The 25,498-nt window shown below is 46.1% G+C and overlaps 1 protein-coding gene across 7 annotated transcripts in view; it reads right to left on the reverse strand.

Moving 5' to 3' along the window:
* Positions 1–23,017, reverse strand: part of LOC101545665 (poliovirus receptor-like) — a 32,982-nt gene extending 9,965 nt beyond the window's left edge. For 6 of the 7 annotated variants that reach the window (XR_008631210.1, XM_055145062.1, XM_055145066.1 and 3 more), the window contains exons 1-3: positions 22,888–23,011; positions 5,458–5,820; positions 981–1,098 (exon numbers count right to left, since the gene is read on the reverse strand). Coding sequence is in view for 6 of the 7 variants with exons in the window: in XM_055145062.1 (XP_055001037.1) it covers positions 981–1,098; positions 5,458–5,820; positions 22,888–22,966 (560 nt within the window). In the remaining variant the exon portion in view is untranslated. Of the gene's footprint in view, positions 1–980; positions 1,099–5,457; positions 5,821–22,887 lie in introns of all 7 variants that reach the window. The other variant, XM_055145068.1, reaches the window with a different exon arrangement.
* Positions 23,018–25,498: the final 2,481 nt, after the last annotated feature.

A 25,498-nucleotide genomic window follows, 5' to 3' on the forward strand; every position in this document is an offset into this window, starting at 1 on the left:
ATCTGAGTGCCTGTCCCCAACTGAGCCCATTTTCCTGCCCACAGGCAAGACAGTCTAATAGGGATGAGAGGTGACTCTCTCTTTCTCTCTTTCCCTCTTTCTCTCTCTCCCTCTCCCTCCCTCCCTCTCTCCCTCCCTCCCTCCCTCCCTCCCTCCCTCTCTCTCTCTCTCTCTCTCTCTCTCTCTCTCTCTCTCTCTCAATCCCTCTGCTTTTCCTTCCTTGCAGACCAGGGGTAATCCCCAGCCTCCTCCCTCAGACCCAGTAGTTTATTTGCCAGCCTCCCCTCTCAATCCCAGGAGTCCATAGCCAAAGAGATAGCAAGTAGGGCACTTGCCTTGCCTGTGACCAACCCAGATTTGACCCGCAAGACCCCACACAATCACCACAACCCCACCAGGAGTGATCCAGGATTGCAGAGCCAGGAATAAGCCCTAGCACAGCTGTGTTTGTGCCTCTGAAACAAACAAACAAAAATACTCAAAATAGACCAAGGAGTTCATTCCTTAGCCCTTCCTTCTTCTCCCTAATTAGTCTGTCTTGCAATCCTTTCCCCCCTTAGATCCACAGATCCATCTTATACCTCCTCCCTCAGACCGAGGGGCCCAGCCTCAATGCCTCCTCCCTCAGACCCAGGAGTCCGACCCCAGCCATTTCCCTAGGAACCGGTAGTCATCCCCAGTCCCTTCTCCCTCAGACCCAGAAGTGCATACCCACTTCCTCCCGCAGACCCAGGATTCCATGCTCAGCCTCCTCCCTCAGATTCAGGAGTCCATCCCAGCCTCCTCACTAGACCCTGGCTTCCATCACCTCTTTCCTCAGGTATAGTAGTCCAGGTCAGCCCCTCCTCTTCTTCACCTTGAAGTTTGGGCACCCAGGCCCTGCCCCTCAATAGTTGTGAGATCATCCCTAGACCCGCTCTTTAGACCTGATTGTCCATCCCCAGTCTCCCCCCTCAGACCAGGATCAGCCCAGGACTCACGTGCTCCAGTTATAGCTCTTGGGTTCTGGGTTGCTGCGGGCGTCACAGGTCAGGCTGATCTCCCTGTGGCCCTGCGGCCCAATGTCATCATAGAGGGCGATGGAGACCTGGGGGGCATCTGGAGAGGAGACAGGGACAGACACAAGGACAGGATCCCCGAGGGGCCAACACTTGAAGAGAAGAGAAGAGCCTCTCCCACATTTCACACAGGCAACGTGAGGGGCAGCTGAGTCTGGGCAACATGACATGACCCTGAGTCATTCAGGATCCTGGGAAGGGTCAGAGTCTAGTTCTCACGTTAGTGACCTGGGGACAGATGCCAAATGTGCTCATGTCCTCGGAGTCCAGACCCTGCTCTGCAGCCTCACATGCTTGGGGATTTCTGCTCTGTCCCCTCCGACAAGTGCCTGCATGTGGGGTGCTGTAGGGTATGACTGGGGGAACAGCCAGGGATGAGGGTGAGCCCCTGAGCCTTGGCCGAAGCAAGGGCAATGTCATCGCTTCTCCTTGCTGGATACAGCAAAAGATTTTCATTGCCTGACTCATGTTAATCTTAAAGGCCTTCAGACCTATATCCTGATACCCGTGTTGCTTTGAAAATCTATTTTAAAAAAAGGGGGGCATATACCCCCTAACATCAGGTTGTCCTTAGCCCTTTCCATCCTTAATCTTTTTAATATTTCAAAATTGTTGGATAACCCCCCCATTATTATTCACTGGCATCCTCCAGCACCGGTCCCATTCATTATGGTATGTGGAGGGTCCCCTCGTTTATGACAGGGAGAGTTATTACTTGCATTTTCCTGTAGGACAGTCCAAAGCTCATATGGATTTCAAGTAGACATGTCTGGCACCTCCCTGCTGACCACCAAGATGGCTTTCAGACCCTGAGAGACACTACGAAGTCTGACCACCGCCCTAGGTCTCTCCGCTGGGCTGTAACCCATGGGCTCCAACTGCAGAGCACTTTGCCAGGCAGCTGCGGCAAGCCATTGACTTCACCACCGAGAGACTGGCAGCGCTCCAGTGCCAGATTAGCTTCCTTGGCGCCGTGACTCTCCCAGACTGGAGGGCACCGGACTTAATAGCAGACAAGAGGCATCTGTCTCTTCCTGTGAGAACAATGCTGTTTATTGATGGATCCGGGGTGGTTGAGCAGAATATCAACAGTTTGACCAAGTTTAATGAGGATTAGCATTCCCAGTACTTGTCCCACTCCCCCTTTCCCTGGCTTCAAGGGTACCTGGCTGACTGGGTTATGCCTTTCATGGTTCCCTTGATTGTGCTGGCCGTCATACTGTTGCTGGCCCCCTGTGGTCTGAGATTTGCTCAACAGCAACTTCAGACTATGAGCAGAATCATGGTCTGTGACCTGATAGATCACAGGAAGCCTCCTATGATGCTTTCACTTACTGACAGCGGTACCTGCCACTGTCCACTGACCCCCAACAAAACTGTTTTGAATCTGAGCTTTGAAAAAACAAAAAAGGGACTTTGGGGGTGCTGCACGGGATGATTGGGGGAACGAGTAGTGTTGAGGGTGAGCCCCTGAGCCTTGGGCAAAGCAGACAAGCTGGAGGGGCCCCTCCCCTGGCAGGGCCCCCTTGGCTTCCCAGCAGCAACTCCTCCCTCCCTCCTCAGACACCCAGATGCAATGTCCAATCACTACGCTTAAACAAACCATCAGGGACCATTGAGCAAACTAACTGCCCACAGGGAGAATAAGGAGCCAGAACACCCTGTTCAACTGCTTGTGGGCTTGTGCAGGAAATGCCCTCTGAAAGGTTCCATCCATTCTTCTCTCTTTCTCTAAGGTACATAGACCTAAGCCTGCCTGCAGCAGAGTGAGTCTCCTCCCTGCAGAGGCTCCCGGAGCCGTGTCTGGTCTTTGTCTGTCTTGTCCTCATATGGCTCCGTGTCCTCATCCTCCCTCTAGGAGCTGTTCCCCTTCCCTCCCCAGTGCCCAACGGTGGGGCTGGGTGGACTGCCATGACCGACTGTCTTACTGGTTCTGTGGATCTAACATGTCACTGTGACAACTGCAAATGCAGCAGAGCATGTCCGGGCAGTTGGGAAAGACAGACTATGAGGGATGTAGATGACAGTAGGCTGGACAGTGCAGAACATGAATTTGGGTCTTCACTGTCCACACTGCCTGCCTCTTCCCACTCATGTTGTCCACAAGCCCTGGGCACACTGGCTCCAGAGAACACAAAGATGCAGAATTAGTGAGTCAGTGCAGATGAGAGCAGGAGGGTCTGTGGCGCATGACCTCACATGCTCGGGAAGGCGAAGGATGATTAATGCTGAGAATTTGGATCTTCCACCTCTGATGCTTTCACTGTCTTTATTCTCAACTAGGATAGGCTGGAACCATCTCTGCTGCTCCTATGGGCAGCGCTGGGGTGGGGGGTGGAGACATGGGGACCCTGTACAGAAGGTCTTGCATGCAGGTGATCCCTGGGGCTTGTGTCAGACACTGTTGGATGCACACTGCATGGATGGACACTCCAGAAGGGGCCCCACTGTGACCCACATCTGCCTGTACTGAAGGCCCTGGCCTGGGCTTGCTAATGGAAATGAGGCTGGGGTGGGGAGACCAGGCAGATGGTTTTGGGGGCTGTGTAGACAGTAATGGGGCAGCAGGGAGGCTGTGGGACAGGTAGGCAGCCCATGAGGAGGCAGTATAGATGTATCGGGTAGAAAGCTGTGAGATCTGTAAAGAGAAAGACAGTGTAGACCCTTCCCCTGTAGGACCAGTGTAGACAGGGCAGGATATGAGGGGGGTGCATGGAGTCAGGGATCAGCAGCGAATATAGACAACACAGGAACAGTGAGAACTTCACCAGTTTTGAGAGAGACCACTGTGTACACAGTGGCTAGTGCTGTGTGGCCCAGGGGCCAGGGTGAAGTTGTTTTATACTATTTTGCACCTACATATCAGTGAAAATTGAAATATTTTACCAATCGCTAAAGAAGAGATTAAAGAACATTATAAAGTATTTTGTGCATTTGTTCTTAATCTCTTATCATAATAAAAACTCTATATTTATTTAACTTAACCAGAAACAAGCAGTAAACCAAAATGCTACTGACAGTCCTAGCCAATTTTCCCATGGCCCAGCAGGAAATTTCTGTGGATCAGCACCAGGCTGTGGACAGGGTTGGGAAGCGCTGGTGGAGATGCTGGAAAGGGGCACGAGAATGGGCTGGTAGCCGAGCAGATGGGGGGCAGCAGGTGCCAGAGTGGGCAGCCCGGGGCAGAGAGCAGCTGAGGCAGTGTGTGTGGACCCTGCTGAAGGAGCAGGTGTAGACAGTGTGGGAGTCAGTGTAGATGGCAGTGGCGGAGACAACGGGGGAACAGGAATATCTGTGATGCAAGAAGTTGGAGGAGAGGCCCTTGGCGGCAGAGGAGATGGGCTGCCCCTCCTGTCTCCCCTGCTTGGGGTCCTGATTGTCACACCTACAGCTGCCTCCAGGCGCCATCTAAGTGCATCAACGGCCTTGATCCAGAGATTCCCAAATCAATCTCAAAATGGATCAGCTCCGTATAGAGATGTCTCTGGAGTCCAACAATTTACAATTTTAGAATTTCAGAAGCATGCGGCCACATAAGCAGCTGCGTGACCTTTCACAATATTTATAATAAGCAATAGAAAATAAATTATCTAGCACCTGCCCCTGGCAGGCAGATTTGAACTGTGGTGGGAAAACTCAAGCAAACCATAATGCTCAAAAGTAGAGAAAGAGTATGGGGGAAATTATCTGCCATAGAGGAAGGGGGAGGGGTGGGGATGGGGAGAGGGGATACTGGGGACATTGGTGGTGGAAAATGTGCACTGGGGAGGGACAGGTTTTCCATCATTGTGTGACTGAAATTCAAACATGAAAGCTTTGTAACTGTATCTCACGTTGAGTTAAAAAAAAAAAAAGAAGAAGTTGGAGGAGGCAGCAAAGGACAGTGGTGGTGGTGACCCAAGTATAGATAAGGCTTGGTGTGATGGGGGTGTTGGTGTCCAGATGTAGACAATGAGTGTTGGTGTGGTGTTGGTGGCCCACGTGTAGACAATGAAGGTGAGTGTGCTGGTGTTGGTGGTGGGGTCACAGCAGCGCTGAGGCAGGAACTGAGCATGAGCATCTCAGCTCTCAGCCTTTGTCCTGGATCAACTCAGGGCCCACTGGGAAACATTACTACAGATCCCCAACCTGGTTCGGAATAACTGATCCGACCCAGGCAAAAAACAAAACAAAAAATGCCTCCACCATCACCAACCCCACAAAAGTCACCAAGATCTCTGCAAGAACCAAACTATATACTCTCTCCTGACCCTCAACAAGGCCCCATATGCACCCTCAGCCCCACCATTGCTGCTTTACCTCCTTGGGTCTCGTCCTGCCCCTTCCCTCTCTGAGTCCTTCCCGCACTTCCCTACCCACTAGCTCCACCCCTCCCCAAAGCCCCGCCCCTCACACTCACAGAACACGCGGAGCCAGGTGCGGGCGCTCCCCATCTCGGACGTGCTGATGTGGATCTCGCAGGTGTAGTTGTCTTCATCCCCAGGGCTTAGCTCACGAATGGTCAGCGAGGCATCCAGCAGGTCCGCACCCAACTGGGTAGAGTTGAATTTCACACGGTCGGGTTCTGGGATTCTGGGGCCCCTCTCCCAGTGGAATTCGGCCACAATGCTGGGGTCCCCCAGCGGGTCCAGCCGCTTCCACCTGATCTGAGTCACCCGCGAGGTTTTGGATTCCAGACGTTGCAGGTGACATGGCAGGGTCACGGTGCTGCCCAGGGAGCCATGCACCTCAGTGGGTGCCAGCACGACCACCTTCCCAGCCCCTGTGGGGTAAACAGGGAAGCAGAGAGGGGCCAGGCTGAGGAGCTGCAGATCCCAAGAGGCAGGTCAGGATGGGGAGAGCCCAGGGTGTTCAGCTGGGTGGTCACCTGCAAGTCAGCAGGATGGAGAGTGTGGGGTAATGGTTAGTTAGCTGGGGCAGGGTGGATGAGGTGAGAGTGGTGGTGGGATTGTATTGGAATATTGAATGCCTGTAACAATTCGTCATATTCAACTATGTAACCCACGTGGTGTTTAAAGTGTGTGTGTGTGTGGGGAGAGGGGAGGAAGAACACAAGAACCTTTGCCAGATGGGCCCTGAAACACTTCCTGTGGTAACTTCCCTCTGAAAGACGAAACTACCTTCCAACTCTGCAAAAGATGCTCTGAGTGTCTTTAACTCACAGCCCCGACCCGGGTTGTAGGGCACCTGGCACCCAGCACCTGCTCAGACATCCTGGAACCCATCCTGGACCCTGAGCCCCAGTAATGGCCCCTAAGAACACGGTCTGATGGCCTCTCACTCATGGACAGTCCATCCCCTCCACTCTCCAGCATTTCTGGGGACACTGAGGTGCCTTTCCAGGGGGTCAATGCCTGACGCTGTTTTGAGCTGAGGCTGACTCAGGAGTGGCCACCTGGTCCCTGGAACATTGAGATGAAGGGGCAGTGAGGGGTGAATGCTGGCGAATAGGCACCCTCTAATTGGACGTTTAGGTACAGAGTGGAATGGGGTGCTGTGCCCCTTCTGCAGAGTGACTGATCCCGTGGGACTGGAATTGCCGATTCCCTGATGGCTTCAGGGGCCCCAAGGGCCACTGATCCTGCCTGTGGGGGTCCAGGGGTGGGGTGAGCACTGCACAGGGTTGGGAGCCTGCGGGAGCCTGGGGGTTCGAGTATAGGTCAAGCAGTCACTTACCATCTCTGGTAGGCGCCCAGGGCAGTATGAGCAGAGGCAGAACAGAGTTAGGCCCATGAGAGTTGGGGCCCCAACCCTACGGGGAGGTTGTAGTGGGCTGGAGCAGGGTGGATCGGGGTCTCCACCACCATTGAGGTCCTAACATCCTGCCCCATGATTTCCTCTTGCAGAAACCCAGGGGCAGCAGCTGCTGAAAGGAACCAGATGCCTGACTAAAGTTTGCAAACTGTAAGAGGGACTTTCTCATCCCCCAAACACCCGCCCCCTCTGCCCACAGCTTTCTCCTCTGCTCTGTGGCTGCCCCACAGCTCACCCAAGGGACCGGCCCAGTAGCCTGGAGAGGAAATTGATGCTGGTCTGAGGGGCCACTTTCTTCCTTTTTTCTTTATTTTACAGGGTGGGGCTGTTAGGACCCACTTAGCCGGAGAACTGCAATGACAGGCTCTGAGTAACTTAAGCCTCTTCTAAGAACAAGAAACGCAGAAAAATCAGATGCTTCTGTCAGAGAGTACATCCCCGGAATCAGATTCTCTGGAAAGTAACTGTCAGGGAGGTGGGCTGGATGTTGCGGGCCAAAACAACAACAACACAAATATGCGTGTACTCTGTAGGTAATAGAAATTTGCTGAGTAGACCTTTCCACTGCTGCACGAGCATGATCCCAGAGGCCAACTAAACTACTTTGGGCACCAGCAGCTCGCAGAAATGTCTCTAGACTGTGAACTGAGCCACTACCCCATGCGACGCCAGGAGGGAAGGGTTTTTCTCTCTCGGCTTTTCCATCTTATGAGCACCACAGAAGGGAAGTAAAAGTTTGCAGTGATGCAATTCCTGGCAGAAAATTCCCTGGACTTTGTTACTAAAATACAGAAATGCAAAATCGCGCGGCCACAACCGTGACCTCATATCTCTTAATTGTCTGCAATGTAAAACATTATCAAATGGTTTCTTTTCAACAGGTCTGACTTTGGGGGTAAACTCCAAACAATAATAGTGAGTTTTTTGTTGAAATATTGAAGGTAATCAAAGTAAAGTGAAATCTATCAACTACACAGGCAGGCAGAGGGGCTCCTGGTGGTGGAAAATGTGCACTGATATTGGGATGGGTGTGGAGCATTGTATAACGGAGACTTAATACTAAAAGCTCTGTAACTTTCCACATGGTGATTCAATAATAAATAAATAAATAAATGTAAAAAAAAAAAAAGAAATTTGCTGAATAATGCTGACTTGCCAAAATGAAAGTATAAGAACTTGCTGGACCTAGTGCTCAGGGTCCTTGTTGAAGCCCGCTGTGTCAGGCGGACATTTGGACCCCAGCTAGCTGGAGCAATAAACTTCGCTACGTGATTTGCAATATCGGTTCTGTTCTCTGTCCTTGAGGGGTGGTCGACTCCGAACTCTAACAGGGGCAGATGAGGTGATTGGGCCCACACCTGTCTATACTCAGGGCTTACTCCTGGCTGTGCTCTGGGACAATATGGGATCCCAATCATGGAACCTTGGTTAGCACTTGGCAAGTGAAACTCCCTAACCACTGGACTATCTCTCCGTCTCTGAGACCCAGACATTTTCTCATGCTGGAAACTTGTACAAAGAGTGACTCCAGTTTCCTTCCTTCCTTCCTTCCTTCCTTCCTTCCTTCCTTCCTTCCTTCCTTCCTTCCTTCCTTCCTTCCTTCCTTCCTTCCTTCCTTCCTTCCCCCCCCTCCCTCACTCCTTCCCTCCTTCCTTCCTTCCTTCCTTCCTTCCTTCCTTCCTTCCTTCCTTCCTTCCTTCCTTCCTTCCTTCCTTCCTTCCTTCCTTCCTCCCTTTCTCTCTTCCTTTCTTTCTGTCTTTCTCCTGTTCTTCCTTCTTTTTTTTTATTTGCAAATCCAGTGGCATTCAGGGATGACTCCTACCAGTGCTCAGGGACCCTGTGTGGTGCTGGAGATTGAATCCAACTCAGCCTCATGAGGCCCTCTCCGCTGTGCTGTCTCTCCAGCCCTGAGACCCCCAGTTCTTAGCCACCTGCTGATCCTCCCCAGCAGACAAATTCCAGGGCTCCCCACAGGCAGGGTTCGAGCTCCTTTGAGCAACTTGCTTCCCCTCTTGGAGCTTCAATTTTTTCTTCTTTATCTTTCCTTCTTTTCTTTTTCAGAAAAGGTGGGGGCCACATACAGCTGCGCTCAAGTGCCCTACACACTGTGCTCTCTCTCCTTCTCTCTCTGACCCCAACACCGTCGTATCTGGGAGGGCTGATGGTTATGAAGCAGCAGAGCAGCAGACACACAGACAGAGAAATACAAAACAGACAGATCTACAGAGAGAGCCGAATCCATAAGGTACATAGAGGAAAATGTAGGCAGAACCCTCCATGACTTTGAAGCTAAAAACATCTTGAAGGATGAAACACCACTGACCAAGCAAGTGGAAAAAAACATCAATAAATTGAACATTAAACTAAGAAGTTTCTGCATCTCAAAAGAAACAGTGACCAAAATACAGAAAGATTTCACTGAACGGGTATTTACCCAATACCCATTTGATGAGGGGTTAATATCCAGGATATACAAGACACCAGTAGAATTGTACAAAAAAAATCCTCCAACCCCATCAAAAAATGGGAAAAAGAAATGAAGAGAAGCTTCCTCCAAAAAAAGAGAAAATTACAAATGGCTAAAAGGCACATGAAAAAAATGCTGTACATCGCTAATCATCAGGGAGAGGCAAATCAAAAAAACAATGAGATATCATCTCACCCCAAAGATACTGGCGTACATAAAAAAAAAGTGCAGGAGCAAATATGGGGAGAAAAAGACTCTTTCATTGATAGGGGGAATGTGACTAGTCCAGCTTTTTTGGAAAGAAAATGGGCATCCTTAAAAAACTAGAAATTGTGCTTCCATATGACCCTGCAATACCACTTCTGGGAATACATCCTGAAGGTACAAAAAGCATCTGCACCTGTATGTTCATTGCAGCACTGTTCATAATAGCCAGAATCTGGAAACCACCAGAGTGTCCGAGAATAGACAACTGGTCAAAGAAACTTTAGTACATATACACAATGGAATACTATGCAGCTGTTAAGAAAGGTGAAGTCATGAAATTTGCTTATAAGTGGATGGTGATGGAGAGTATCATGCTAAATGAAATGAGTCAGAAAGAGAGGGACAGGCATTGAATGACTGCACTCATTTGTGGAGTACGAAATAAAATAGTATAAGATTGACACCCAAGAACAGTAGACACAATGGCTAGGAATATTGCTCCACAGTTGGAATCCTGCCGCATGAGCTGGGGGAGAAGGCAGTTGGAATAGAGAAGGAATCACTGAGCCAACAATGGTTGGAGGGATCGTTCAGGATGGGAGATGTGAGAGAGAGGATGGGGGAAATTGTCTGCTATAGAGGCACGGGGAGGGCTGGGATGGGGGGATACTGGGGACATTGGTGGTGGAAAATGTGCACTGGTGGAGGGATGGGTGTTCAATCTTTGTATGACTGAAACTCAAGCATGAAAGTTTTGAAACGGTATCTCATGGTGATGTGAGAGAGAGAGAGAGAAAGGGAAACCAAAGAAAAGCCTTTCCTGGCCTTTAGTATCTGCTGGACTTTCCTTCAGAGGTGGGTTCATCCTTCTCTGGGTCTGTTGCTGGCCAGGTGAAAGTCTTATCAGACTTTAGTTCCTGTTTTCTGCAGTTGTTTTTACAACTTCAGGCCTACTGATATTATTATTTCCCAGGAAATTCATTGCCTTGCCATTGCCTTGAGGGAGGGCCCTTCCCTATCTCCCTGCCTGCCCACATCACTGAGATCATGTTCATTTCTCAGGAAAACTGCAATGGATGTTGCCAAACAGGACGAGATTCTAATGCCTGAAAATTGCCTGGACTCAGGCTGGGGCTGTTCTTTGCACTGAAACACTACTGTTAGGTTCAGCAGCCCCTGTGGGTTAATAAAGGCTCTTTAATTAGGCAAACAAGGGTGCTCCAGACTTCTTGGCTACTTTCTCACCCCACAACAGTCTGGCCTGAAAACAAAAACACAAGATAAGAAAGAAAGAGAAAGAGACAGAGACAGAGAGCTCTGCTGGGAGGCATCAGGTTGGTTCCTGAGTCTCTCTGGTCCTTTCCTAAGTTAGTGAAAGGGATGAGGACAGTGAGCACCGGGCCAGAGTGGTAATACAGCAGGTAGGGCATTTGCTTTGTGTGCAGCAAACCGGGGTTCAATCCCCAGCATCCCACATGGCCCACCAAACACTGCCAAGAGTAATTCCCGAGTGCAGAGCCAGGAGTAATCCCTGAGCATAGCTAGGTGTGAAAAAGAAAAAAAAAAAGAACAGTGAGCACTCCCGAGTGCTCCCACAGTCAGGGCTGTTCCAGGGCTTCCCCGATCTCAGCCCTTAGTCTCCCAGCAGCTCCCTGAGCCAAGACCCATCCAGCCCACACCTGTTCTTCCCAGAGGCCAGGACACACCTCACCTCACTGCACCTCACTTTTGCTGTTTCTCTGACTTCTGGGCCTGGGGAGTGTGTCTCTCACCCCATCCCTATGGATTCTCGGGGACACGCACACCCACCGGGCAGTGAGCGCTCACTACCCCCGTGCTGTTGGGGGCCTGGGTGTAAGAGGAGCCAACAAAGGCTGGGAGCAGCTTGGGTGTAGGGGGCAGAGGAAGCTGGTTTCACTTTCTGTTTCTGGGAAACAGAAATGATGATTTCTCATCATCAAACAGGATGATTCTCAAAAGCTAAAAATAGGGTGACACAGCACTGACAAAGAACGTAAAAACTTCAAGGTGCCCACAAACCATCTTAGCCAACAGATAAGCTCATGCTTACTGGCCTTGTTCCAGGACACATAAATAAATCTCTAAAGGGATCCATCAACTAACTTGCTGCAAAATCTTCTCAGACGCTTACCTGGTTGAGACATGAGGGGGCGCTCTCGGGGTGGGAGACCAACTGACCCCACTCCCCTGAGAAAGAAAGAGGCAAACTTTGCACCTGGTGCCCAAAATGTGAGCCCCTTTGACAGGTAAGATGGTGTGTGTTCCCAGGGCAGAAAAGCAGGATGTGTGCAAGGGAGCTTGGCCGAAAAGCAGGATGTGAGCTCCTGTGGCAGAGAGGCAGGACGTGTGCGCACTTGGCAGAAAAACAAGTCCCAAGACGTGGGGGATCAATGAAGAGGGTAGCCTGCTGCTGATATGTGTTAGTCCCAGAATCAACCAATCAGTTGTTTAACTGTTACCTGACTACTCTGTTTTGATATTTGTTTGACTATTGTCAACTGTCTTATCTTTAGTATCTTATGGGGGTGGGGGCTCTTTGTTAAGCAGTGAATAGCTCACCTGTATCACTGTCATCCCGTTGCTCATCAATTTGTTCGAGCGGGCACCAGTAACATCTCCATTGTGATACTTGTTGTTACTGCTTTTGGCATATCGAATATGCCATGGGTAGCTTGCCAGGCTCTGCCATGCGTGTGAAATACTGTCGGTAGCTTGTCAGGCTATCCGAGAGGGGCGGAGGAATCAAACCTAGGTTGGCTGTGTGCAAGGCAAATGTCTTACCTGCTGTACTATAGCTCCAGCCCACCGCACAGGACAATCAAACTCAAAAAAAAAGGGTTTGAGAGAAAGTAGCTGGCGGAGATGGGGGGAGGGGAGTTCTTTCTCCATTTACATAGTCACTCTTCCTCCCACCACCACTTGTAAGAAAAGCAAAACTCTCTGCCCTTTGCTTGCCCAATGCCCCCACCCAGCAGTTGGTTGCTGATGAATTCCCTTGAAGGCAGGCAGCTGGAGCTTGCCTTCCCTCCTTCCCTTCCTTGGGAGCAAGGACAGACAGGATCCCAAGTACCATCTCTCCCCTCTCCCCCTCCTCCCTTCTTTCCTTGCTTGTTCTTGGGCCACAGCTGGTGGTGCTCAGGGCTTACTCCTGGCTCTGCACTCAGAGATCACAACTGGCACAGTTCAGGGGATTCAGGGGACCATATGAGTGAGGTGTAGGGGATCAAACCCAAGTTGGTCATATGCAAGGCAAGTGCCCTCCCTGCTGTTCTAGTACTCTCTACCCCTGCTCCCTGCTTTGCTGGGGAGGGGAGAGACGCCCAGCAGTGCTCAGGGATTACTCCTGGCTCTGTACTCAGGGGGAACCAAATGGGGTCTCAGGGATCAAACCCGGGTCAGTCACATGCAAGGTAAGTGCCCTCCCCACTGTACTCCCTCCTGTCCCCGCCCTCACCTTCCTTTCTTCTGTCAGAATAGCTCACCTACTCTCCTAGAAATAGTCCTATTTTGGAATCAATAGATTGCTTTACTAATCGCTTATCTTTGGCTTCTGTGTGTGGCTTGCTCACTTAGCATGAGAATGGGAGGAGAATGAGGTCCACAAAAAGCTCAAAATCATATTTGGGGGGTGGTTCTGCTCTCTTGTTGAAATTCTGGACAGAGAAAAGAGTCACTGATCTGCTAACTAACAATTCCTGACAAACTTTTCCTAGTGCATCTCTCCTAGTACCCATAACACTCGGGGGGGCAGGCCAGTTCCCACCCAAAGTCCTGGCAGCTTCTGGCTCCTACCCCTCCAAACAAGCACCCCTCACCTCAGGACGACGAGCCTCACAGTGAACTTAATCCTGTAAATCCTCAAGTACAAGGGTCCCTGTGGCTGAAAGCACCCAACCTTATGGAACTGGGATGGCTACTTGCCCCCACTTCCCTGTACTTCCGAAGCCCCTGCTGTCATGTTCGAAGATAAAGACTCGGTTCGGAAGAAATAGAGAAAGGGGAGAGATAAGAAATATAAAAGAAGAAATTGAAAGAAAGAAAGAAAGAAAGAAAGAAAGAAAGAAAGAAAGAAAGAAAGAAAGAAAGAAAGAAAGAAAGAAAGAAAGAAAGGAAGGAAAGAAGAAAAAGGGAATAAAGAAATAGAGATAGAAAGGAAGGAAAGAAGAAAAAGATAAAGGGAATAAAGAAATATAAATGAAGAAATATAGAGAGAAAGAAAGGAAGGAGAGAAGAAAACGGAAGGGAATAAAGAAATAGAGATAGAAAGAAAGGAAAGAAGAAAAAGATAAAGGGAATAAAGAAATATAAATGAAGAAATATAGAGAGAAAAAAAGGAAGGAAAGAAGGAAAAGGGAATAAAGAAATAGATATAGAAAGGAAGGAAAGAAGAAAAATAGAAAGGGCATAAAGAAATATAAATAGAGAGAAAGAAGAAGAAACATAGATAAGGAAGAAGTAAAAGAGAAAGAAGGGAGAAAGAAGAAATATAGATAGAAAGAAAGAAAGGAAGTAAAGAAATAGAATGGAAGAAGAAAAAAAGAAAGGGACAGAAAAGAAATATAGATAAGGAAGAAGAAAAAAGGAGAAAGGGAGAACGAAGAAGAAATATAGATAAGGAAGGAAGAAGAAAAAGAGAAAGGGAGAAAGAAGAAATATAGATAAGAGGGAAAAGAAAAAAAAGAGAAAGAAAGGGAGAAAGAAAGATAGGCAGGAAGAAAGAAAGGGAAAAGAAGAAAAGGAGAAAGGGAGAAAAGAAATAAAGAATAAATAAAGGAAGAAAAAGAAAAAGGGGCAATGGGCAATTCTGTAACTTCTCAGCAGGATGCCTATGTTGACACTTTGAACTCTCTAACAGAAGCAGCTGGTCTGCCCTTAAAGGAAGAGATAATAAGATGCCTCCTTGAGAGGATACAAAAGTATTGTCATTGGTTTAAGTCAAAAAATATAGAACAATTCAATCTAGATTTATGGGTAAAAATAGGGAGAGATTTGTGTCATGCACAGAAAAATGGAGATTTGATCCCAGCAAAGGAATGGAGGGCGTACAATAGCATTACTGGTGCCCTGAATTTTTCAGTTTGACTTTGAGTATGAGGAACCTTCTCTCTCTTCTCATACTACTCTCTCTACTGATTCATCAGCTCCTTCGTCTTCTCATACGACTCTCTTCACTAATTCATCAAATTCTAAGGCAACTTACAGGGAAACTCCTGTGTTAGAGGAGAAAAGTGGGAGAATCTTTGATATTACCAAAATTTTGTGCTAAGCCAACAGCATCTGTCTTGTCTGGTGAATCATATCAAATTGATGATTCACCTGCCCAGTCTGAGTCTGACAGCGTCAAGTCAGACACAGAAAATTCGGTTTTAAAAGAGGATGTAAACTCCCATGAGTTGAGAAAAGTTAATGAAAAATTAGATAAATTCATTAGACAAATGAAGTACCTTGAGATGCACCACCCTTCTGAAAGAAGGATAATGCCTACTGTACAGGGTATCACTGATCCTGACTCTTTGGCAGTTCCTTCTCCTCAATTATATAAGAATAGGGAAGAGAATTCTCTGTGTCCCCATTTTAATTTTACTCCTGAGTTGCATTCTCTGATGCAAAAATGTGAAACTCCTTTATATAAAACAAAGTTGTTGAGTCAACAGCCTGCTCAGTTTATGACTTTTCCAGTTGTTTGTAATACTGATATACAAAGAAAAAGACAGGCAGGGGAATATGAGCCTGTTCCTTTTAAGTTTCTTTCCTCGATTAAGCAAGCTGTGACCACCTATGGTGTTACTTCTAACTATGTGCTAGCCCTTCTGGAAAATTTTGCAGAAGCTAATACTGTAATTCCATTTGATTGGCAAACTCTTGCAAAGGCAGTGTTAGAAAATTCTCAATATGTACAATTTAAATCCTGGTGGAGAGAAGAGGCTGAGAAATTTGCTAGAATTAAAACACCAAAACAAGTTGCTAACACTGTGAACCAGATTTTAGGCACTGGCAAGTGGGCTTTAGTGGAAGAACAAGTCCGTTTAGAGGCAAACATTTTAGAAGCTGTTAATAAGACCTGTCTAAAGGCGTGGCGTTATCTTGAGACCTCTGCAAAACGTACTATGTCATTCACAAAAATCTTTCAGGAAGCAAATGAACTTTACACAGATTTTTTGCCAGACTCCAAGATTCTCTTGAAAAGGCTATACCTGATGAAGGCCTTCGTGAAATGCTTATGCTAACTTTAGCGGTGGAAAATGCTACAGCAGACTGCAAAAAGGCAATTCAAACTGCTAAGCTAATGGGAAAAAACTCTCTGAATGATTTTATTAAAGTATGTAGGGAAGTGGGAACACCAACCCATCAGGCGCAAATAATAGCCGCTGCTTTTAAAAGAGTAAACCAGATAAAATGTTACGGCTGTGGAGTTTTGGGACATCTCAGACGAAATTGTACAAGTATTAACTCTAGAATGAGAAAAGAACCAGGCGTCTGTAGAAAATGTAGGAAGGGGAAGCATTGGGCCAATGAATGCCATTACAAAAGAAAAAAAGTTAGAAAAGATAATGAGCCATCGGGAAACGGGAGTCAGGGCTCCACCCAGGGCCCCTTCAACAATACAGGAAATCTTCAGTAAAATCTATCAAGAGTTCTTCACCCCCTACCATGATAACAATCAATAAACCAAAAGGCATTAGCAATAAATTGTCCTACACAGACCTTGTAAGAGCAACAGAGGGAAGTGTAGCAGCTGATATTTCAGTTTTACAGGATTTGTTTCTGAATCCTAATAAAATTTATAACATTCCAACTAATGTTTATGGCCCCCTTCCAAAAGGAACAGCAGGATTGATCTTAGGGAGAAGTAGTATGACTCTGCGAGGTGTTAATGTACAAGTGGGACTCATTGACAGTGATTTTGTGAATGAAATCTCAATTATAGTCACTGTCCAAGCAGATATTAGAATATTAAAAGGGGAACGTATTGCTCAACTGCTTTTGCTTCTGTGTATACTAGGAAAAAATACAGGCATAAAAAGAAAGGGTGATTTTGGAAGCACTAATGCAGAAATATTTTGGGCAAAAAAGATTACTGATGATAAGCCTACTTGGTTATGACCTTTGAGGATGGAACAAGACTGGAGGGTATGTTAGATTCAGGTGCTGATGTTACTGTCGTCGCCTCCCATCATTGGTCTAAAGTTTGGCAAAAGCGTTGTGTGGACGTTACTTTTTCTGGTATGGGTGTGGTCACTGATATTCAACAGAGTGTGCAGGCTCTTCGTTGTAGTGATCCTGATGGAGACACGGCAGTCATCCGGCCATATATTGCTCCAATAGCTATCACCTCATGGGGACGAGATTTGTTGCAACATATGGCCCCCAAACTTGGTGTGAAATATATTAAAGAAAAAGAGGTGTCTCAGCAATCGCCTTTTTAATTTGGGCTGCTGTTTGAAGAACAGCTCTCCCAATAGTCTGGAAAAAGGTTCAGCCTGTTTGGGTTGAGCAGTGGCCCTTAACAAAAGAAAAACTTAAGGCTTTAAATGAATTAGTTACAGAACAGTTTGAATTGGGACATATTGTTTTCAGTTCTAGTCCCTGGAATTCACCAGTATTTGTTATCAAGAAAAAGACTGGTAAATGGCGAATGTTAAGTGATCTAAGAAAAGTTAATGACTGCATGGAACCAATGGGCCCTTTCAAATGGGCCTACCTAATTTAGCCATTATTCCAAAGCAATGGAATATTATTATAATTGATCTAAAGGATTGTTTCTATACCATCCCTTTGAGAGAAGAGGATAGAGAAAAATTTGCCTTTACTGTGCCTTCCTTAAATAGTGAAACTCCTGCTAAAAGATATCACTGGACTGTTTTGCCTCAAGGGATGATGAATAGTCCCACGATGTGTCAGTACTTTGTTAATCAACCACTGGATATAATTAGGGCACAGTACCCTGACATCAAAATTATTCACTATATGGATGATATTCTTATCACTGCTCCACCTCATATAAATTTGCAAAAGGTTTATGAGGCTGTAACTTATGAACTAGAGTTATGGGGTTTAAAAATTGCACAGGACAAAATTCAACGTCAGGTTCCTTGGGAATTTTTGGGACAAATAATATGGGAGAGTAGAATTACACCTCAAAAGGTCCAAATTCGGAGAGATAAATTAAGAACTTTAAATGACTTTCAAAAACTATTAGGAAATATAAATTGACTACGGCCTTCTTTGGGTATTCTAACCTATGCCCTACAAAATTTGTTTCAAACATTGGAAGGTGATCCCTCTTTAAACAGTCCAAGGCAACTTAGCCCGGCAGCTGAAAAGGAATTAGAAATAATTGAAGAAATTGTTAATAAGGCTCAGCTGGATAGAATTGACTCTTCAGAAAGTTTAAATCTGATAGTGTTGCCTACTTCACATTCTCCTATTGGGATTTTGGTACAAGGAACTAATATTGTGGAATGGAGTTTTTTATGTAACAAGTCTAGTAAAACATTGGTTACTCATGTAAATAAAATATCTCAGATAATTTTTAAAGGAAGAAGAACTAGACAATTAATAGGGAACGATCCTACTGAAATTATTGTACCATTGACTAATGAGCAAATTCAGGAGCTGTAGGAAATTGATGAAGATTGGCAAATTGCTTGCACTGATTATCTGGGCAAAATTCACAACAACTTTCCAAAGCAAAAGATATTTCAATTTCTTAAGTTTGCACTGTTCACATTGAATTTTTTGAATTGCTCTGATGAAATGACATCGGCGTGAAAACATTGGAAAATTCAGGATAGCTCAGAAGAAATAAGCTCTAATAGAATTAAAAATGATTCAGATAAAATTAATCAGAGATGTAAGGTCCTTTACAGGGACCCAGTCTCTGGGAGTTGGATGCCAGGCCAGGTGGAAATTTGGGGACGAGGTTTTGCTTTTATTTCAGCAAACAGAAACCATTTTTGGTGTCCTACAAAGAGACTAAAACTTCTCAGTGAATAATGGATAGCAAATGAAAAAACTGCAGTGTGGATTCTTTTTTCATGAATTTTGGCCGGCTTTGTAAAAACAGAAGCGCTTCTCTTATTTTCTTTTTGGATCCAATTCTACAAGCAAGAGACAGGCTAGTTGGACTGAAAATGGGGGATAATCCCAACTGGCCGACGGAAATTTTTACCCTGGGGACTGCCCTTTCTTTCTCTGTCCATCAGTTTTTTTCTCTGGTTCTTGGAAGTCAGAATAAGGATCAGGTATGTATGAATGCACATGCATGTTGGAGACTGTTCAGGACCCTGAACAAAAGAGGGCCCGGCAACCTTTACCCTGGACAAACCGGAAAATTCCATTACCAGCGTTTGCATAACCTGAGGCACAGGTGCCCTTGTGACAAAGGAAATAGCTAAACTCTAGAAGTAAAAGTAGCCCAGGGCAGTTAACCACGATACCCCCAAGAGCCCATAAAGTAGAATGCCTTCCTTTACACTAAAAGCCTTGTACATTCCTCCTGACAGATGCTCCTGCCAGATAAACCCTTGTCTTCCCCTCCCCACTATTTCTCAACCAACTCTTGGAGAATATCGTAAGCCCACCAAATAACGCCCCGAACCTTTCCTTATTTGGTCTGAGAAGACACTTCCTTGATGATTGACAACTCATGTACCAACCCCCTGCTAAGAAAGGTATAAAACCAGCATGGCTGGTAATAAAGACACTCTTGATCAGCACGTGTTGTCTTGAGCCCCTTTTTTCCTAACCTCACCAGTTTTATTTTCAGGTTGGGACCGCTCATAGAATCCACCCAATTAGGAGCGCTTTCCACTGTTGTCTCTCCGCGGGCCGGAGAGATTTTGGGGGAACACGCACATGCATGTGATTTTGTTGTTTTTCTGTATGTCTGTCTGTGTTAAGTGTTTAAATATTGAAGTCAGATTGAAATCAGAAGTGGCAATCCTACTCCGAAAAATCTTTAAAAGTGTGAGTGTTTTTTGGAGCTTATTAAGAGCTGTAAAATTAGAGCATGAAACCAAGGTAAAAACTGTTAAAGATTGATATAAAAGGTTCATGATTTAAAATATCTTAAGCATAAGAACCATTAAATGAGCCGTAAAAAGAGACTTGAAATAACTGTATATAAAATAGGTTCAAAAGATATTGGTTTATTTTAAGAGATAACAGGTTTATTATAAGAAACTGGATGATATTCTATGCATATTTTATTGGGACATTTATGAAATTTGAGAAAGAGGAAATTTCTAATTTTACTTATGGATGCTGGTGATTCTTCTGAGAGAAGTATCTGATAACAGGAGTACTTCAACAGTTACTGATTGTGGAAAAACCTGGACTGTGAAGTTCATCCAAAAATAGCATGAAAGTGTTGTTTTTGAACTAACTAATAGAGACTAATTGATCTTCCTTGACAAATGTCTCTGAACCAGGACTGGAATTGAAATATTGCTTAATGTGTATAAACTCTGTATTATAAAATGAAAAACAGTTTCTGTAAAATAAGGTTAGATTTTCTTAAGATTTTTTGAGGTATTGCTGGAAAGGTTTATGAAAATGTTTGTATTATTTACTACTGGTCATTTTAAACAAAAAAGGGGGAAATGTTGGTATACAACATCCCATAATCTCAGGCCTAGCTAGGCCTGGATGTAAACGACGCTTTATGTTTTTGTCACTGTAACTTTAAATAACTGTTATTGTTCCCGTTGGTTAGTTTGCATATTCAGCTTATGTGGCTGAATATGATTGGTTTGTACGTTAACCTAATAAATAAAAGGAGGTTGAACAGGCTGCTATCTGGCAGGCCATAACACAATACCTCTGGAGGCAGTCCTGTGATCCTCCCCAAAAAATGTATATTTCTTGTGCGAGTAAAATGCCTCTGACAGTCTGGTAAAATTGCAACATTGTTGCAACAGAGTTTCTTTTTTTAATTAATTTATTTTATTGAATCACCATGTGGACAGTTACAAAGTTTTCAGGCTTATGTCTCAGTTATACAATGCTCAAACACCCGTCCCTTCACCAGTGCACATATTCCACCACCAAAAACACGAGTATAACACCCACCCCCCAATCCCTCTACCCCCGCCTGCGTAGCTGATAAATTTCACTTTACTTTCTCTTTACCTTGATTACATTCCATATTTCAACACAAAACTCACTTTTGTTGTTGGAGTTTCCCCCCAAAAAACAGCCCTGCTTACAAGGAAGCATTTGATAATTAGTTTTCCATTGCTGAGAATGAAGAGATATCAAATTGCGGCCATGCGGTTTGGGAGTTCTGTATTTCAGTATTTTAGTAACTAAGTCCAGGGAGATTTATGTTAGAAATTGCATCATTTCTCTTCCTGGGCAGCATGGGGCTATGGTTTAGTTCACAGTCTAGAGACATTTCTGCAAGCAGCTGCTGGTACAAAAAGTAGTCTAGTTGGCCTCTGGATTGTGGTCGACCAGCATCAGAGGGGCCAAACAAACGTGTGGCCACCAGGGTCGCATCTCGGTGGAGAGCACGCCGTTATCGCCCCCATCCCAAGATCGCCCATACGTCCCGCTGTTGCAAATTCATACCTCTTTTTTTTTCTTCCCGCACCACCAAGTTCATACCTCCTTAATGGTCCTTATGAAATGGCAGACTCCATGCCGTCTTTCCTCAAAAAGGGAAAAAAAAACGAGAAAGAAAGACCTTTCCCCTCCTCGGCCTGTGTGGGGCTATGGCTTAGTTCACAGTCTAGAGACATTTGTACAAGCAGCTGCTGGTACCAAAAGTAGTCTAGCTGGCCTCCAGATCCTGGTCGATCAGCATCAGAGCGACCGCAAAAATGTGTGGCCACCCATGTCGCATCTTGGTGGAGAGCGAACAAATTAGTTTCTTAATTTGTAAACCAGGGTGGTGCTTAAATAAGCATGTGTGTGTTTTGTGGGGTGGGGAGAACACAAAACCCTCTGCTCAATAATTCCAGAAACACTCCAAGTGGTAACTTCCCTCAGAAAGACTCTGAACCCCCTTCAAACTCTGCAAAAGATGCTCTGAGTGTCTTGAACTCACAGCCCCCGTCCTGGGCTTTAGAGCACCTGGCACCCAGCACCTGCTCATGATGTAGGGAGGGAGGGAGGAAAGGCCCCTTCCTAGGCAATGTCAGTGAGTCTCCTGGGAAGTAATAATATCAGTAGCCTTGAAGTTGCAGAAGCCAAATTTACAGAAAAACAGGAACTGAGGCCTCATCTAGCCCCAGTAACAGACCCAGAGAAGGCCAGACCACTACTGAGGGGACAGACATCAGCAGATGCAGGAACTAGTATCAGAGACTTGAGGGAGATTCACAGGAAACTTTGAAGCTGTCCTTTTGTGATCAAACCACCACCTCTGACAGAAAACTCCAGACCAAGGCAAGATGACCCGCCTAAGGGCGAATTACCATCTAAGGGTGCATTTCTCCTTTCCTTAATCCAACAGCCATTCAAACATTCATCCAAATTCTATTCCTTAATAGTATTAGCCATTTGTGTGGACACGGTAAGAGATACATCAAGCTAATAGGGTGTCTCCCCTGTGGACATCTTGCTATAGATCTCAGACTACAGTGCTCAGGCCAGATTAGTTTTTCCTAACCCTACCAGAGTCCTAGTTCAGTTGTTACATTTTGGATCATGACAGAATTTGTCCATGACCATGGTCCTAACTTATAGTATTATGGCAAGTATTATGGCACTTGTCCTGGCCCGTTTCGATGGCAGGGTAGCTCACAGTTTGCCCTGGATACATCCAGTCCCTCATCAGGACCCTGCTTTTGGGGTGCTAGGATCTAAGGGCAACTGAGGCTTAAATAGTGAAAACAGATGCCCAGGAATGAATATTATTCAGAGTCAGTTAACTCCCAAGTTATAAAAGCATAGCATTAACTGGTCTTCCTGCGTCTGTACAAAAAGAACATTGCTCTAACGTAACTATGCAGAGGACATAAGGAGAAGAGCAAAGCAATATTACACTTACAAATACAAATCCAGTGTCCTAGTAGGATCTGACCAAGTCAACAGAGTCTGATTTGGGAATAAAGGTGATTGCCCAGTTGGGGAAGCAGGGGACAGAGAAGAGGTTACAGACAAAGAGAGGAATGTGAGTGCCTGGGGAATACGGTGATGGGTTTAGCCCAATAAACCGAAACTCCTGCAATCAGGGAGAACAACAAAGCAATGTTATCCTACACAGAGTGACAAAGTCCCTGGGACTAGTATTGATGATTTCTAGGTGGTTGTAGGGGTAGCCCGAGGGCTATTGATCCTGCCTGTGGGGGAGGCAGGGGTGGGGTGAGCTCTGCACAGGGCTGGGAGCAGGCGGGAGCCTGGGGTCTGAGCGCAGGAGAAGGGGTCACTTACTGGCTCTGGTGGGTGTCCAGGGCGGTAAGAGCAGAGGTAGCAGCAGAGTCAGGCCTGGCAGGGTCCCTGTCCAGGCCATGCGAGAGAGAGAGAGAGAGAGAGAGAGAGAGAGAGAGAGAGAGAGAGAGAGAGAGAGAGAGAGAGAGAGAGAGAGAGAGAGAGAGAGAGAGAGAGAGAGTGGGGCGGGGGGGAGAGAGAGAGAGAGAGAGAGAGAGAGAGAGAGAGAGAGAGAGAGAGAGAGAGAGTGGGGCGGGGGGAGGGTCCTAGCGGGCTGGAGCAGGGTGGCCAGAGGTGTCCTTCATCCTCGGGGTCCTAACATCTCCCTCTTTAGTTCCCTCTGAGCAGGACCCCAGAGGCAGCTGCTGCTGGAGGAACCAGACACCTAACAGTTAAAAGCTGTTGCAGAAACACTAGCCAGACCCGGATGGTCTCCTCCCACAGCTTCCTTATTGGGCTGGAGACAGCTACATTCCTGACATGCGCAATAGCTGGGAGGGACTGGGCAGATGGGAAGGGGGGGAGAATTGAATCCAAGAGAAAGGCCACTTTCTTGCTTTTTCCTTTATTTACAGTGGGGGGTAGGTAGTGAGGTAATTTGGGCCATTCCTGTCAATATTCAGGGACAATATCGGATCCTGGTCATGGAACCCTGGACCCTGGTTTGTGCCAGGCAAGGGAAACTCCCTAACCACTGGAATCTCTCTCTGGCTCCCGCTCTGAGACACGGCCATTTTCTCATTCTGGAAACTGGAACAAAGCTTGCTAAAAAAAAAAAGGGGGGGGGGAGGAATCCTGTAAAAGTGAAACTGGTTTCGAGGAACAGGACAGAATGAATGTAAAGGAATGTGTAGAAGGCTTGAGTATGTGGAGAAATATGTGTGTAGGTTTGAGGTTGTGTTTTAAGAAAGAAGACTGTAATCAAACTATACTGTTATAAGAAACTACTTAAATTATCTGAAGAATAGTTCGAGTATAAGACTCCTGTTACAGTGCTCTTAGATAATTGAAAATCAAGGCTTTTAATTTGGGACTAAATAAGTTAGATCTGATGTTGTTAAACTGTATATTCTATCTCTACAGAACATTCATTTGACTGGGACCCATAGTAAATGGGTAGATCTCATTGTGAGTAAGGGAAATGTTTGCTTTTCTCTCCTCAGTGCCATGAAACATTAAGGTATTATGTTTGCATAAACCCAGACAAGAGTTTTTCCTCTCTGCAATAGGGTCTATCCTGGAGCAGACAGGAAAACCAGCTATGGGACCCCAAAAACCCTCCTTCAGGGAAGGAGTCAGGGGATTGGTCTAAATGACTGGAGCAGGTATTTAACAGTTATTGTTTCAAGTGCTCTACTAACCTCAGGGAGACCCTAACGGCAGGCTGGCTCAAGGAAGGACTGGACATCTCTGTGCCATGGAAAATGAGGAAGCTGGAAATCTGCAATGACTGACTCAGCCTGAGCCCCACCCTCCATGTATGGGATGAGCTCCTGACTGCCGGATACTCCTATGGAGGGTGAGAGGCCTGAGGCCACATTCTGTTCAACCTGAAGGCTCTACCTTTAAGTTCATCGTGGGACCTGATCTTCACATCTTATGGCCAAGCCTGGGGTATCCCTGACGTGAGTTAAGAACATTAAACACCATTATTGGTGTGTTTCCTGCTCTGTCTTTGACCAGTTCCTAGGACTTCTCAGTAAGTAATGGGGTACCCCAAGTGGAGAGTTCTCAAATCTTGCTGTGCTTATGCAAAAGAGCAAGCCAGATTTATTAAGCTGTCTGGCAAATTTAAAATGGAGGAGGAGAGAAAACCATGCTTCTGTAATTTGCCTCTTTTGTGAGAATCAGATTCTAGTTATACAAAGGTGATTGAATAATTGGGTAATTTAGTAAGTAAGATGTCTAGTCTATAAAGATACTCAATGTTGTGCACGCTGTCACCAGTCTGGCCAGAAAAGCAGGAGCCAGAGCTTTACCAAACTGGGGGAACTTCAGCTTAAAGTATCAATTGCCTCTCCCAACCTGTAAATTGATTAAAGAACTGAGAGTGGTGATCTAAATCAGTTCTAAGTATTCATTCTTAGTTAGTACATAACAGCTCTCAATTCTTGTTTCATCATGGGGTTAATAGCCCATTACAGAATAGCTCCCCTAAGCCAGAACACCCTGCAGAAGAGGAAGAATAGGTATTGGAGCAAGGTTTCCAAAGGGACGCTGAAAATTACAGACCCTTAGACTAAGAAAGTGAAATACTGAAGAGATGAACAGGGCAGTAAGAAATAAGTAACTCAGAACCGTGCCTCCTACGCCATTGATAATTGGTTCTTGTGCCCTGAGTGCTTGAGCACTTGTCATTTGTTCATCTGCCTCCAAGATTTGGTCATTTCAAAGTAGCATTTCCTAGACTAAGTGATGTGATTTTTCAAATTCATTGCCTGGGGCCCACTAAAAACTAAGGCGGCCTGAGATTCCACCCCTTGTGCAGGCAGGGTCAGCATCCCTGTGTCAGCAGGAAGCAGTTCCAGAAGATGGACCTTCGACCATTTTCCCTTAAAGGATTAAAGGTGGTGGAATCTCTGGGGTAATGTGAAAGATAGATTAAGGAAGCCCA

Source organism: Sorex araneus, chromosome 8, assembly GCF_027595985.1.
Source record: "Sorex araneus isolate mSorAra2 chromosome 8, mSorAra2.pri, whole genome shotgun sequence".
Lineage (NCBI taxonomy): Eukaryota > Metazoa > Chordata > Mammalia > Eulipotyphla > Soricidae > Sorex > Sorex araneus.